Here is a 13,694-nt window from a genome sequence, read left to right as displayed (position 1 = left end):
AGTGTCTTTGTTGGAACGAGTCTCCACACATCCCCATGCAATTGCAATAGCATCATAGTGCTAAAGCAGTTATTAAGCCCTCTGGTGGTGCAGTGCGGAAAAGGTGGCTGTAAGCAAAAGACAACAGGAAAATAGCACTGAGGCAGGAAGAACCATAGAAAATGTGCACCTTCCCATGCAGGTGGCATGATGATCAGCAGGTCTGGGGGAGAGCTTGTGGAGGAGTGTGAAACGAACAGTAGATCACAACATTGTGGAGATGTTAAAAAAAAACAACACACTCCACTTAGAAGCCTAGGTGGAGAAAACCCTCACTGTGGAAACATACAGATATAAACATTTGGATTAGCTGCATCTGGCACTGTGTAGGAAGGGACTTGTGCTGATGGTGAACTAATATTTAGGTGCCCTGGTGGTAACATCTCATAAGCTAACATTATGACATCAGCAATTTTTTTAAAAAAGAATTTTGATACTAGGTAAAATTAATATGAGAAAATTGACTGCGGTGTTAGAGGGGAGGGGAAGACAACCTAATTTAGACAGCAACAGTGATATATTTAGCTAGCACTTAATACAAACACGGCAATGAACTGTTACTGTATATTTTTCTTGTCTATTTTTTTATCCTATAATCAGTGTTGCACATTACAAAGCCTAGAATTTGGCTTCTTTCATTTTGAACAACATATGAAAAAGTCCAATCTCATAGCATTTTATGTGGACAACCCAGTCCAGGGGAAGGTGTGTGTGTGTGTCAAATCAGCTCTTGGAACCAGCGTGGGGCCATACTGGGGCAATTGCCCATCTTGCCAGGGAGGCAGGCTGTGGTCCCAGAGCTGCTCCAGCTTAAACCTGGCTACTAAACTTGGTCCTGCACAACTAGGGGCAGGCTTCAACTTTGCCTTTGGCCCAAGAATTCCTCCAGTGCAGGAACTGGACTTTCACCATCCAGAAGGCTATGGAGGAATCTTAAGCAGCCAGTGATTTTCTTCCTTACGCTGCCTCCCTGTGCCGCTTGGATTTCCTCTGGAGGTGACAAGGTGGCCCGGCAATGGCGTCATCCCCAGCCTCCATAGCCCTCTGGATTGGGTTGTAAAGTTATGAAACATTGCACAGACCCACAAAGAGAGAGACAGGAATTATGCAAGGTGCCCCTGCATCCTTCTGCATTAAGCATCCTAAATCATTAGCATTCTGCTAGTATCTTAATGAGTTTAAGTCAACACCAATTAACTGTCAGGATTTTGTGAATAATTTTAATATGGTAAGACACTGGGAGTTCATATTTTGGCGACATTTTCAGTCTCTAAGGAGCATACTGATCACAACAAAATTACAGCAGCTTGATGACAATCAAGACTTCCAAAGAATGCCAGAGAAACAAGAATTATTCACTGGTCAATCATTTATGTTACTTTTACTTCCATAATCATATTTAGAAGTCTTTTTAAAAGGTACAAATGCAGGTTCAGGAGCTACTTTTTCAAAAAGGAGAAGTGTGGTTTTCTTTAACCACTTCTTTATCTGCCATTTACCTCCAAGTGGCTTTTACCCTCCAAGGAAAAGCATCTTTGCCTGCTCTACCTCACCCTTGAAAACATTCTCAGCAGCTGCACTGTAAAATAGAGGGGTTTTGACACAGAAAGAAATGTAACATTTAGTTTGAGCCTGAGAGCAGAGAAGCCTAGTGCTTGGCCCTTTCTTTGTACTCATTTTCCCTATTCTAAACTGGTTCTCCTGGGTCACTCCCCCCCCCCCCCAGATTTGTTTCCAGCTGTGTTGACCAAAAGCAAAATCCAAAAACAAGAACAAAAACATAACTAGTTGTGGTGGGTTTTCTGGGCTGTGTGGCCGTGGTCTGGTAAATCTTGTTCCTAACATTTCGCCTGCATCTGTGCCTGGCATCTTCAGAGGTGTATCACAGCCACAGATGCCAGCCACAGATGTAGGTGAAATGTTAGGAACAAGATCTACCAGACCACAGGCACACAGCCCGGAAAACTCACCACAACCAATTGAATCCGGCTGTGAAAGCCTTCGACAAAGAAAGAACGTAACTGTTTTTATTGTTTCTATCAGGAACAACCAAAATGACACAGAACAATATGCAAGCTCTAGAGCTCACTAGGTCCCTATTAGGCTGCATGTTACAAACAATAAAAGTGGTGTGGGAGAAGGAGCTGCTTCAGGCAACAATTTTTAGACCTATTCAAGCCACCATTCCTATGTTATATACTGAGTAGCCATGTAGTTTTGAAATGGTACTGGTGTCAGGCTGCATCCTTGTTTCTGTAATAGAGAACTAATAAGGGGTGACTTCCCATTCTTATAAAGGCAGCTGAGTAGAAGAAGTTCTTTCTTCATGAAGGGAAGCACTAAAGTGAGGTTTGAAGAATGCTGCTGTGGCTGCAAAAAAGGAAGTTGCAAATGTGTACCCAACATCTGTTACACAAACTGGTAGGACAGGAAATGCTAACTGTTAGACCCAAACGGAAATTTCAATACTCTCTTTGTGTACCTTTTCATGGTTTCTCCAGACTTCCAAACTAGTCCTTGATTTACCTTTAAGACAATTGTTTGTGCATAGGAAGAATAGTGTTATCAATTACAAAACGATGGCCTAGTGTGTCTACCTTATATAACCAATCTTATTTTTGCCAAGTTCAATAGATGATAGCAGCAGGGAATTTATCACTATTATCTATAGGTAGTGGTTACAATTTTCCCTCCCAAACAGCTCTGCATTGTAATAGGTTTTATTGTGTTTCATAAATGGCATCTGTTAGCACATTCTTATTAGTTTGTTTAACTTACTAACCTCACTTTTGAAGTACACATGTGCAGCTTTTAACAACTGTATAAAAATTTGTTGTGCTTTTCTTTAAATGGCTGCCATTAATTACTAAGCTCTGTCAAACTGTATGAGTAGCTCACCAGAAGACCTCTGAAACAAGAGACCATGGAATCAATGTTTTCTTACATCAACACTACTATTTATTCTTACTGCCTGTAGCCCCATAAAATCAGCCCAAATCAGACACTTAACAAACTCTCTATTCAAGAATCAAAACCCAAACAGGTCTTGTGGCTATGACAGGAAGCCTGCAGTCTGCAACATTTGATTGCTTTAAAAACTTAATTGGCTCTGGAATCTTGCATAACATTTTCTCATCTAATATTCACACTTTTCACTAGATCCACAGGGATACAGACTGAAATCCTAAAGCTGTGGTGGTACACAATTGTGTGTGTGTGTGTGTGTGTGTGTGTGTGTGTGTGTGTGTATGTATGTACCTATATTTATCAAAATACTAGTTGCACATTCAGCCAGAGTTTGATCAGTGAGCTCACAGCAAATATTCTCCCTACTCAAGATGAAACAAGATTTTAAGGTGAATAATGATTTTTAAATCTTACATTGATTTTACATTTTTGGCTCAGTACTTTTTATAAAGTACATTTAAATATTTTAAAAGATCACATTATGGGAATATGATTTAAAGGCCATTATGGGATTATGATTTAAAGATCATTTAGAAATAGGCCATGTATTGTTTTCTTTCCAGTGGCAAATTAGCAATATTGACAACGATCGAGCAAATAGCATTTACTATATATTTCACAGATAGACACTTCCTGCATAGTAATAATCAGACCTGGGAGAGTTATGCAGATCTAGTCCATAGCATGCTTAGTAAGTAAATAAAATACCTTGTTCAGTGTCCTTGGATGAGTACAGGATGATTCAAACATAAGAGATATAAATTGCATTGATTTATCAGTCCTCCTTATAAGTTTTTAAACTGAACAAGGAATTCTTTCTCTAGCAGTGTGGGACACTTGTGACAACTGTGTCAAAGTCAACACAAGAAGCTCTAACAAACTGTGTTTCCTAAAAGGAAATGTAACTGTATCAGTAGGAGAAGCCCAAAGACTAAAAAAACAAAACAGAAACACTGTTTAGTATTGCAGAAGAGTAGCTCCTTCTAGCATGTGTATTCTTGGTCTTTTTTTAACTCCAAAAAATACAAAACTGAACAATATTATGGTTAAACTTCCAGACAAATGGAGGAAGAACATGTAGCATGAGCAGCAAGTATTATGGGATTTTATACCCCACTTTTCTCCCTCAAAAGAAGTCTCAAAGGGTTTGCAACCACTTTCCCCTCCCTGCAACAGACACCTTGTAAGATATGTGGGGCTGAGAGAGTTATGAGAGAACTGTGACTGGCCCAAGGTCACCCAGCAGGCTGCATGTGGAGGAGTGGGGAATCAAACTTGGTCCATCAGATTAGTTTGCCACTTTTAACCACTAGACCATGCTTGTGTGATGTCTGTGCCACCTTTACAGAGTCCTGCTACCAGAATAGGTGAACCAGTTTATCTGTGCAATCTCAGAAATTAATATGTTTTAATGATTCAGGATCAGAGGGGAACATACGTGGATCCTGCAAAAATTTCTATGAGCAGAAGAAAGATTCCTGCTCATACAATAAGACTCTTTTCTCTCCCCACTGCAGAATGAAATGACCCATCAAAAGGTGCTCCTGAGGGACAGGAATCCAAGTCATAATCTCTGAAAATAGATAGGGTAACAAACAGCACTGGGTTCACTTCAGATAGATTTTCTGTTGTACCTTAAACTGTTCTTTGGTTTCAACTAAGTTTCATCTGTATACAAAAAAAAAGATTAAAAGGCCAAGCAACTGCTTGATTAGAAGTGCTGTTACAAATATGTATGCTATAAACATACAAAACATACAGAGAGTAAGCAATGAGGGGTCTTAGAATTGATCTCCTGCACAGCTTTTTAAGTTAAACGCTCGTGAAGGCCAAAGATGATGTCCAACTTTTTTTTTCAGATAAGGACTTTGGGAGAGGGGCTAACTATGTATTTCCATACTTCTAAATGAAGACTAGAGAATGTTCTGCTTTGGGAAATGGGGACAACACAATTTTTGTTAACATTTTTGTAAATATTTCTTGTATATACAGGTTAGTATCAGGGGTGTCTGCAACCTCACATTCTCAGACATGCAGCCTTAAGGCAACAGGATGTTAAACGGGAAGCCCCCTGAGGGAAATCGCTGCTTTTGTGCATCACAGATATACCTCTCAATTCATGAGTTAAAAGAAGAGCAAAGGAAAAACAGCTCATGTATTAGAATGTGAATAGAGAGAACACCACTGCATCAACTTTCATGACCTGGATTGCTTTAAAAATGTATTTCCTTGAGCAAGAAGTTTCTGCTGTTAATCCATAGCTCATACATACACTATTAATGTAAATAGACCACATATGAAAGCTGGCAAATAAAGGAAACTATTAGACAATATTTTTAAAATATTTGCATATACATGTGTTCTTAGTGGAAGACTGCTTTTATATTTCACAACCCAAATATGTACTTCTGATCAGCTCAGGAGATGGCAGATGAATCTTCCACAGTTCTCTCAGGAATACAAAAAACAAACAAATATCATAAACACTTCCCTCAAAAACACTTTTTTAACAAATACTTTTAATTTTTTAATATTTTTTACATCCAAAGGTGCACAGACTGGCATTCAAGCATCCAAGTAGGCATATATCAGACCAAACAGAAAAGTCATGTACATGGGAAAATAGTACATTTCCAAATCCCATAAAATAAATAAGTTAGTTCACATTGTCATCAGTGCTCACGTGCACCTTAATTTTTACTGTGTTCTTATAGCCTGTTTTAAAAATTCCAAATCTTTCCGTCGGACAGTGTTTCCTCCGGTGCAACCATACTCTTCCATTTGTAAAGGGATATACTTTTCTATCTGACCTAGGCCCTGCCCTGCAGGACTAATAAAGAGCTTTATCCAAGATGGTTTAAAGTTTCCTTTGAAGCCGAGAAAGCCGATGCTCTCTGGAACAGGAAAAGAAAAAAGCTTCAGAACAGGGAAATAATATTCATATTTTAAAAATAAGTTCTTAAAATTCTACTGTCAACCAAATTTGTCTTGGTAATGGTCAAAACTCATTAAACATTAACATAATGACAACAAAAAAGAAAACTTAAACCCAAAATCACTAGAAATGATTGTAGGGCTTTATTTGTAAAATGGAACAAACCTGTGTTATGAAGATATGCTGGTTTTGCAGCTCCCAACGTCATTAAGGCTTGGGAAATGTTAAAATATGTTATATTCCCTCTGGAGCTTAATACAACTATTGATCTGAAAGCAAGAAAGCAGAGGAAAGGTTGGTGACTGTCTGAAGACACACACTAATAAGATACTTTTTACAAAGAGGCATGTTCTTTATTGAATTACAAAAGGTAGCATACAGTAGAGTCAGAACATTGTGAGAATATTCTTGGTTGTGACATATGACCTTTTTCTAGCATAGGCTCTTTCTTACTATTAAATGGCCATGCTGCAGTTTATACAGTCACACTGCAGCATCAATGCTCCTACGGTTTAGTTGTCCAATTCTTTATGCAAGCTGAGGAACCACTCAGAAAACTAATTATAAAAATATATTTTTTGGAACAAGATTTAGGTGACAGGCATTTATATTATGACTTTTCATGAACTTTCAAAATGTTTTTATTCACAAAACGAACAAGCGGCTATGAAATAGACAACATAGTTGTTATCTGTTATGGTAGTAGTGGAAAATGCCATCAAATCACAGCCAATTTACAATGACCCCATCGGGAATGCAAGGCCTGCCTTTGCATAGTGATCTTGGACTTCTTCGGAGATCTCAAATGCAAAAACAACCAGGACTAACCCTGCTTAGCTTTCCAAGATCTGATGAGATTGAGCTATCCTGGGCCACCCAGGAAAAGCCATCTTTTGTTACACTCAGTCATATACAAACCACACAATATAAACTGAAACCAATTTCTGTTAAGGGAAAAACCTTTTGCTACTTGAACCCTTTGTGACACAGCACAAACTTTGGACGTTTTTTTTGCCAAGGAAGTAGAGAAGACTTTTGATTAAAAATCCAGAAAAAGCTACTGTTTGTCATGGATTTCTAAGGTCACCTTGGACAAGTATTCAGCTTAAAGAAATAAAAATCAAATCTTTATGACTACAAGTCATTGTCCTCCTTGGCCTTGTTAGATAACAAATATGACACATTTACAGAGACCCTGTCCACCTCGGCCCTGCCCATGTCGTCGAAGAGGACAATGTGGATGGGGTCGAGGAGGATAATGTCAGACGAAGCAGCTCGTCTGACTTCGTCCTCTCTCAGTCCCGCCCACATCATCCTCTTTGACGACACGAGCGGGGCCGAGGGAATGACAAAGTCAGGAGGCAGCTCGTCCGACTTTGTCTTCCCTCGGCACCCAAGGACAAGGTGGGCGGGGCAGAGGGAGGCCACAGACAAGGGGGAAGGCATCTGGTCATGTGGGGGGCTGATTTTCTGCCCCCCACATGACAAGATTAGTTGTGTCTGGGGACATGGGTGACCACCCCTGCTGAAAACCTAATCTTCAAAACAGATAGGTTGGTGAATTCCCAGAAATCACCAAGCAGATTCAGAAGACAGGAATTCAGTATGCCAGTAATTTTCTTTCTCCTTTTACATAGTTGAATGAATCAAAATTAGGCAAAATGAACAAACATATGTAAGTATGATTTGGTATTTTGCCTAATTTTGTCTTATTCATGTTGCAAAATGCAACTGTTGTTGGCCCAGAATTTAGATCTCTAATATCCAAGGACATGTACAACCCAAGAAAGAAACTCACATTGGTCAGCTATATCTTCTGTAATTTCAAATATAAAGGGAAATGCTATGAACAGGTTACAGAAAAAATTCATGTCCCTTAAATACAGATTTATACACTAACTATTATGGCAACACTCCTCTGCGCATTTTAGCTATAGCGTTGAGCTGTATATGCAAGGCTCACTGAAAATGCTATTAGCAAGGCAAGAAGTCTACATTGTATCACGTACCTTTGGGGAATTCCAGTTTTTATATATTCTTCTAGTTTCTTGATGTCTCGTTCAGGGGAAAGTGTTTTTTTTGTTACTTGTCCAGAACAGCCATCAATGACTATGGTGAATATACCCACATCTTTGAATGGAAACTTGACGCCATTGACCTGAAATGAGAGACCTCATAAATCATGCTTCCCTTTTTCTCTACAACAGTAATTTGTGAATACAGTAACTCTGATGTAACTAGCAGTTATATCACATTTATCATCATTGGCTTACAGATGGCTACAGAGTGTTTCCAGCAATCAACAATTCACTGTCTTGTTCTTCAAAAGCTCTGAACGGCCTCCAATGAACCTTGGTGAGGCCTTTTCTTGTTCACATTGCTTTACAGAAAGCACCATCAGGTGTACCATGCCATGTAAACAACCATCTTCTAAGTCATATCACAGTGAGCTAATCATATTTTTTTACTTAGCCTTACTAAAAGACTTACAAAAAAGGAGACCACCACTAACTCCAGTGTCTGCTGTCTTTAATTGGGTTAATTAAGAAGAACAGGTATCAAAAAGTAAACCAAATTGAATTTCCTGGGTTAATTCCCATCATACTATGCATATTAGTTATAGTGTATGGCTTTATACTTAGAATGCCTAAGATTCCAATAGACCAGGGGTAGGGAACCTGCGGCTCTCCAGATGTTCAGGAACTACAATTCCCATCAGCCTCTGTCAGCATGGCCAATTGTAGTTCCTGAACATCTGGAGAGCCGCAGGTTCCCTACCCCTGAAATAGACCTTGACAACCCATGCGTTAAGCTACAGGAAGAAAAATACTAATTAAAATTCAGACTCCCAAGGATGGCTGCAGGCTTCACTTTTGCTACCCAAATGGAAAAGTGGCAGCAGAAAAAGTACTACATTTAAACATCTGCTGCAGAACTTCAACATAATAATATTGCTTTACTTCTATAGCTTGGAAGGATGGTACCTCACATTGTACAGAGTAGAAAAGCCATACCATGTTAAATTAAGGCCCACAAAACTATTACAAAAATACTCACCAAGACAGAAGATTCTTTGTTCCTTTGCAACTCTTCTTTGTTTAAGGTCTGAATTTGCACAAGGAGGTAGGTTTTATGAGGATAACTGGTAAATACCATCTGAGCAACATAAATACAAGGAACAGTAGTAAAAAATTACTAGAATTAGTCTGAGACAAGAGTGTAATTTAAACTAATATCCTGAAGAAAATTAATTGTCAACTGGAAAATGGGCATGTATTAACAACATTAAAAAAAGAGAGAACAAGAATTACTGTCTGGTCAAAGTACACACAATTTTTTCCCTGTGAAAAGATATATGGGTCTATTTGAGGTTCACTAAACTGCCTCTTTTCCTTTAAAACTTAACAACTTTTTACTTTCTGCAACAGTGTTGAATTAATGATGAAGCAAACTTAATTGGTTGAATTCCAGGATCTAACTTTGACTGGTTCTACTGAACATCAACTGCAATCCAAAAAATAGTTAATTCCAATAATATCAGAGAGATTAAAATGAACAATTATGTCCTTCAAACTCATGGATTCCAATAAAACTGAAATAGACTTCATTTTCTAGTATTATACCTGTTATTTGCTACTTATGTTTGTATCTGTGTCTCTTCACAGAAAGCAGTGATCCATCTATAAGTTCTTCAAATGCCGCATACTGTCATGCGTTGCTAAATATTTTAACTATAAATTGTTTTATACAACAATCTGAAAATAAAACTATGCGCCAAATAACTGGATAGAAAATTTTTTATATTATACAATAAAGGGGGACAACTAATGGCTATTTTTTCAATGTTTGCTAGGAAAGTGATACATATATGTTTTGTGTTCATTTTGGGAAGCTAGAATTTTGACCACATGTGAACAATTAATACAATCAAACTAACTCTCATCTTGAAACCAGTAAAGATTGAAACCAGTAGACAGGGAGGGGCTGTGGCCCAGTTGCAGAGTATCTGCTTGGCATACAAAAGATTGCAGGTTCAATCCCCAGGATCTCCAGTTAAAAGAACTGGGCAGTAGGTGAGGTGAAAGATCATTGCCTGGGACCTTGGAGTGCAGCTGCTAGTCTGAGTAACAATACTGACATTGATGGGGTGAAGATCTTGTTCAGCACAATGCAGCTTTATGTGTCCAAGCAACCAAAACGAGGCACGTTTATTCACATAAAGGTTTTCTCAAAGTCAAGATCAGGATGGCATACACAGAGATGTGAAGTACAAATGAGTGGTACTAGCTATCAGAAATGGGTTTTTTTAATAGAACAGCTTTCCACCAAATTATATGTAGCTGTGTGGCACTAGACAGATTCCTTGCACCATTATTAGCACATAATGCTCAGACCAGAAGCTATATGAAACATCCTTTCTGATGAAATTAGTCATAATTATGGTGCAAACAGTTTCAAGCAATTTCAGATATTGGAAATTTTAAGCACAACACTGGCCAGTGCAATAGTCTTCTTGGAATTCTTCTCCCACTTTCGCCTCTGAATTTTCTATCCCACCCTTCTTTCAAGGAACTCAGGTTGCATAAAAGTTCTCCTGTGCCCTTTGTCATTTACTTGTGAAATAAGGTTGATACAGTGTGATGGCCCAAATTCACCTTTATTGCTTAGTAGGGATTTGATCCCAGGTCTTCCTAATCCTAATATGACGCTATCAACACTGTATCACACTGGCTTTCCATGAACTGTTGCCTCCATCCATTAGACAATAAGGCCATGTCATTATTCTTCCTGTCCCATTCAACTGTTTCTGCAGTATTCCATCATCATGTTGGAAAATTCTGGATGTAACTGCAAGAGGCTAAACATTAATAATCCATAACACTCTCAGTTCGGTCTTATTTTCTCACCTGAGCTGCACCACATTTTTGACAGGAAGCTGTAGTTTTTGTGGGCATTCTCTTTACAACGGTTGGCTGCTGGGCATACTTTGGATAAGTGTTTGGCAAGCAGTTACTGACAGCTGTTGACCGGAAGTTAGCTTGAACCTTGACTCTTTCACATCCCTGAGATGAACAGTAACTGTGGCCATCTCTGTGATATTTGGCACGAAGAAACAGAAACAGCAGTCTACAGATGAATGTACATGTGAGGGAGTAAAAAAAGAGTACGTATTATTGAAAATTCATCACTAAATCTTTGTTTTCTATAATGCTGTTTAAGATCTGCATCACTTCCTAAATATTCCATATTTAATAAACTAAAAAAGCACTCTGAATTATTTAAAGTGGCATGCCAATAAGACTGCAGCCAAACCAGATGCTTTGGCATGACTGGCTGAATGACTTGAATACTGAACTGCAAGCACAGACCTCAGTAGCCAGAGCCACACCAGCCGCAAAGTACAAAATGCATGGAAGTTTGCCCAATAATGCCTGGACTTTTCCCTGTTAGGATCATACCAATAACAATTACTTTGGTTTACCCCCACTCAATAAGGTTTGTAGAAGTCATCAGATAGTTACAAGTTCCAATGCAGTTTAAATGTGCCTTGCGAATCTGCTGAACATAAAAAGACCCTTTGATGTGGAAGCATTTTCTGGAGTTAACATCAAACTCTAATACTGGTAGGGGTGAGTAAGCCACCTTCTCCTCTCTTCCACTAAACCAGTGATGGCGAACCTAAGGGACAGGTGCCAGAGGTGGCACTCGGAGCTCTCTCTGTGGGAACGCGCATGAGAGTTCGCCAAACACACACACACATCTAGGCTGGCCTGGGCCACTGAGCATGATGTGCGCGCACCACGGTGAGCAGGGAGGACTCAGCTGGCAGGCCTGATGCCTGTGCTCTAGGTGGCTGCTGCCTGAGGGGGGGGGGAGGAGAGGAGGCAGAGATGCTAGAGAGACACAGAGCAGTGCGCACGGGACTTACTGGAGGCTAGAGCAGGCTGGCCCCTCCTCGAGTGGGTGGGACAGAGGAAGAGGGAATCCAACTGGTTTTTTCTAAACTAAAAACTCAGCATTCAGGTTAAATCGCCGAGTTGGCACTTTGCAATAAATAAGTGGGGTTTGGGTTGCAATTTGGGCACTCAAAAAGCTTCGGCATCACTGCACTAAACAGTCAGATGACTTCAAGGCATACTTATTCACTCTGCAGATGCCTGTCTACACTGTCATTTGTCTTATCCACTACTGTTTTTAGCAAGCAAAATGCTTAATCCTTACTTCAGTCTTCTTCTGAACAACTCTGAAAAAAGTCTGCGTAGAACATCATACTTTAAGATGGGTAATAAATTACATGAATGGAACTCAGAACAGTCTACATTAAGGTAACTGTTGGCAAAATGACAACTCAATAAACCACTCCATTCATAAAGGGAAATCATCCAGGACCTCTATTACACTCCAGGCTTCCTATTACACTCAAGTTACAACTCCTGACTTGAAGAGCTGGACCAGTTACAAATGCTAGAAGGGTTTAATTTTAAAAAATTATGTTGACTCTCCACAGGTGGCTCACAAAATAAAATAAATATATAAAATGTGATGCTGAATTCAAAAAGTTAAATATTATTCTTTGGATATAATGAGTATCTACCCAGTGCTGTTATCGAAGTAGAAAGTTTTCTCAGTTTGCCTCTTCTGCAACTCTGCCATTGAAGAAACAGATACATAGTCTTCGACACTATAGTAAGCAGATGCCTGCCTTTGGAATACATCAAAGGTAACTTGAAATGAAGTCTCTGGTGGGTAACAGAGGCCTACCTGAATCCAATCACCCCTAGGAACAAAACAAGAAAAATAAGGTTTTTTTACCTGTCTACTACTATGAATTGCTGTTACTCAACATTATCATGAAATGCATTATCATGAAATTACTGCAGCCATTCTTGGATCCCTGCAACAAAATGGTTACTTTGTTGCATTCCCTGTTCAGAATGGGGCTGCACTTTCCTTAAAGGTGCATGTTCATAGCTTTGGGGTGTTCCTGGTCCCAGGCCTTCAGTTGAATAAACAAGTAGCAGGGGTAGCCAGGGGTGCCTTTCTGCTGGTGAGCAAGATGTGACCCTTCCTGGACAGAAAAATTCTTGCAACTGAGGTGCATGTTCTGGTTTAGATTACTGAAATACATTCTATATGGGGCTGGCCCAGAGGATTGTCTGGAAGCTACAGTTGGTGATGAATGCTCCAACAAGAGTTTTGACTGGAGTGGGTTGTAGGGACCATATCATTCCAGTATTGTGCCACCCTCTCTGGCTTCCAATTTGCCTCCAGATCAATTCATGGTACTGATATTGATCTTTAAAGACCTGTACAACATACCTTAAAAATCATATTCTTCCATTTGTATGTTCCCACCCATGTGTTTCATCCTTAGAGGCTTTGCTTCATTTGCCCTGACATCTGAGGCTAGATGGGTAGCAACATGAGTCACAACCTTCTTGGTCAAGGCACCAAAACTCTGGAACTCCTCTCTAGGGGAATTCATCTGTGGTCATCTGTCAGTGTCTTTTGCCAGCTGGTGAAAACGTTTTTGTCTCATCTGGCATACCCCAATAATGGTTTTTGGGCCTCCTTCTAGTGTTATTTATGGGAATAGTTGGATTTTATATTTTTAACTACATAGAAAATTGTTTGAATGTTTCAGTGCTTTTAGGGCTGCTACCTTGTGGACCCTTATTGGGTGGAAAGGCAGTATAAAATGTTATAAATATATAATAAAAAATAATTAAAAACTGAACAGCACTTGCTATAA

The 13,694-nt window shown here is 39.3% G+C and overlaps 1 protein-coding gene across 4 annotated transcripts in view; it reads right to left on the bottom strand.

Moving 5' to 3' along the window:
* Positions 1-5,508: 5,508 nt before the first annotated feature.
* Positions 5,509-13,694, bottom strand: part of CEMIP2 (cell migration inducing hyaluronidase 2) — a 60,009-nt gene continuing 51,823 nt past the window's right edge. For all 4 annotated transcript variants that reach the window (XM_048503460.1, XM_048503459.1, XM_048503458.1 and 1 more), the window contains 6 exons: positions 12,537-12,719; positions 10,849-11,068; positions 8,999-9,097; positions 7,951-8,099; positions 6,107-6,210; positions 5,509-5,900 (listed from right to left, as the gene is read on the bottom strand). In XM_048503460.1, coding sequence (XP_048359417.1) covers positions 5,704-5,900; positions 6,107-6,210; positions 7,951-8,099; positions 8,999-9,097; positions 10,849-11,068; positions 12,537-12,719 — 952 coding nt within the window. In that variant the 3' untranslated portion in view covers positions 5,509-5,703. The remainder of the gene's footprint in view (positions 5,901-6,106; positions 6,211-7,950; positions 8,100-8,998; positions 9,098-10,848; positions 11,069-12,536; positions 12,720-13,694) is intronic.

The sequence above is a fragment of the Sphaerodactylus townsendi genome, linkage group LG07 (genome assembly GCF_021028975.2).
Source record: "Sphaerodactylus townsendi isolate TG3544 linkage group LG07, MPM_Stown_v2.3, whole genome shotgun sequence".
Lineage (NCBI taxonomy): Eukaryota > Metazoa > Chordata > Lepidosauria > Squamata > Sphaerodactylidae > Sphaerodactylus > Sphaerodactylus townsendi.
Note: the sequence above shows the minus strand (reverse complement) of the source record. Positions and strands in the feature narration are given on the sequence as shown.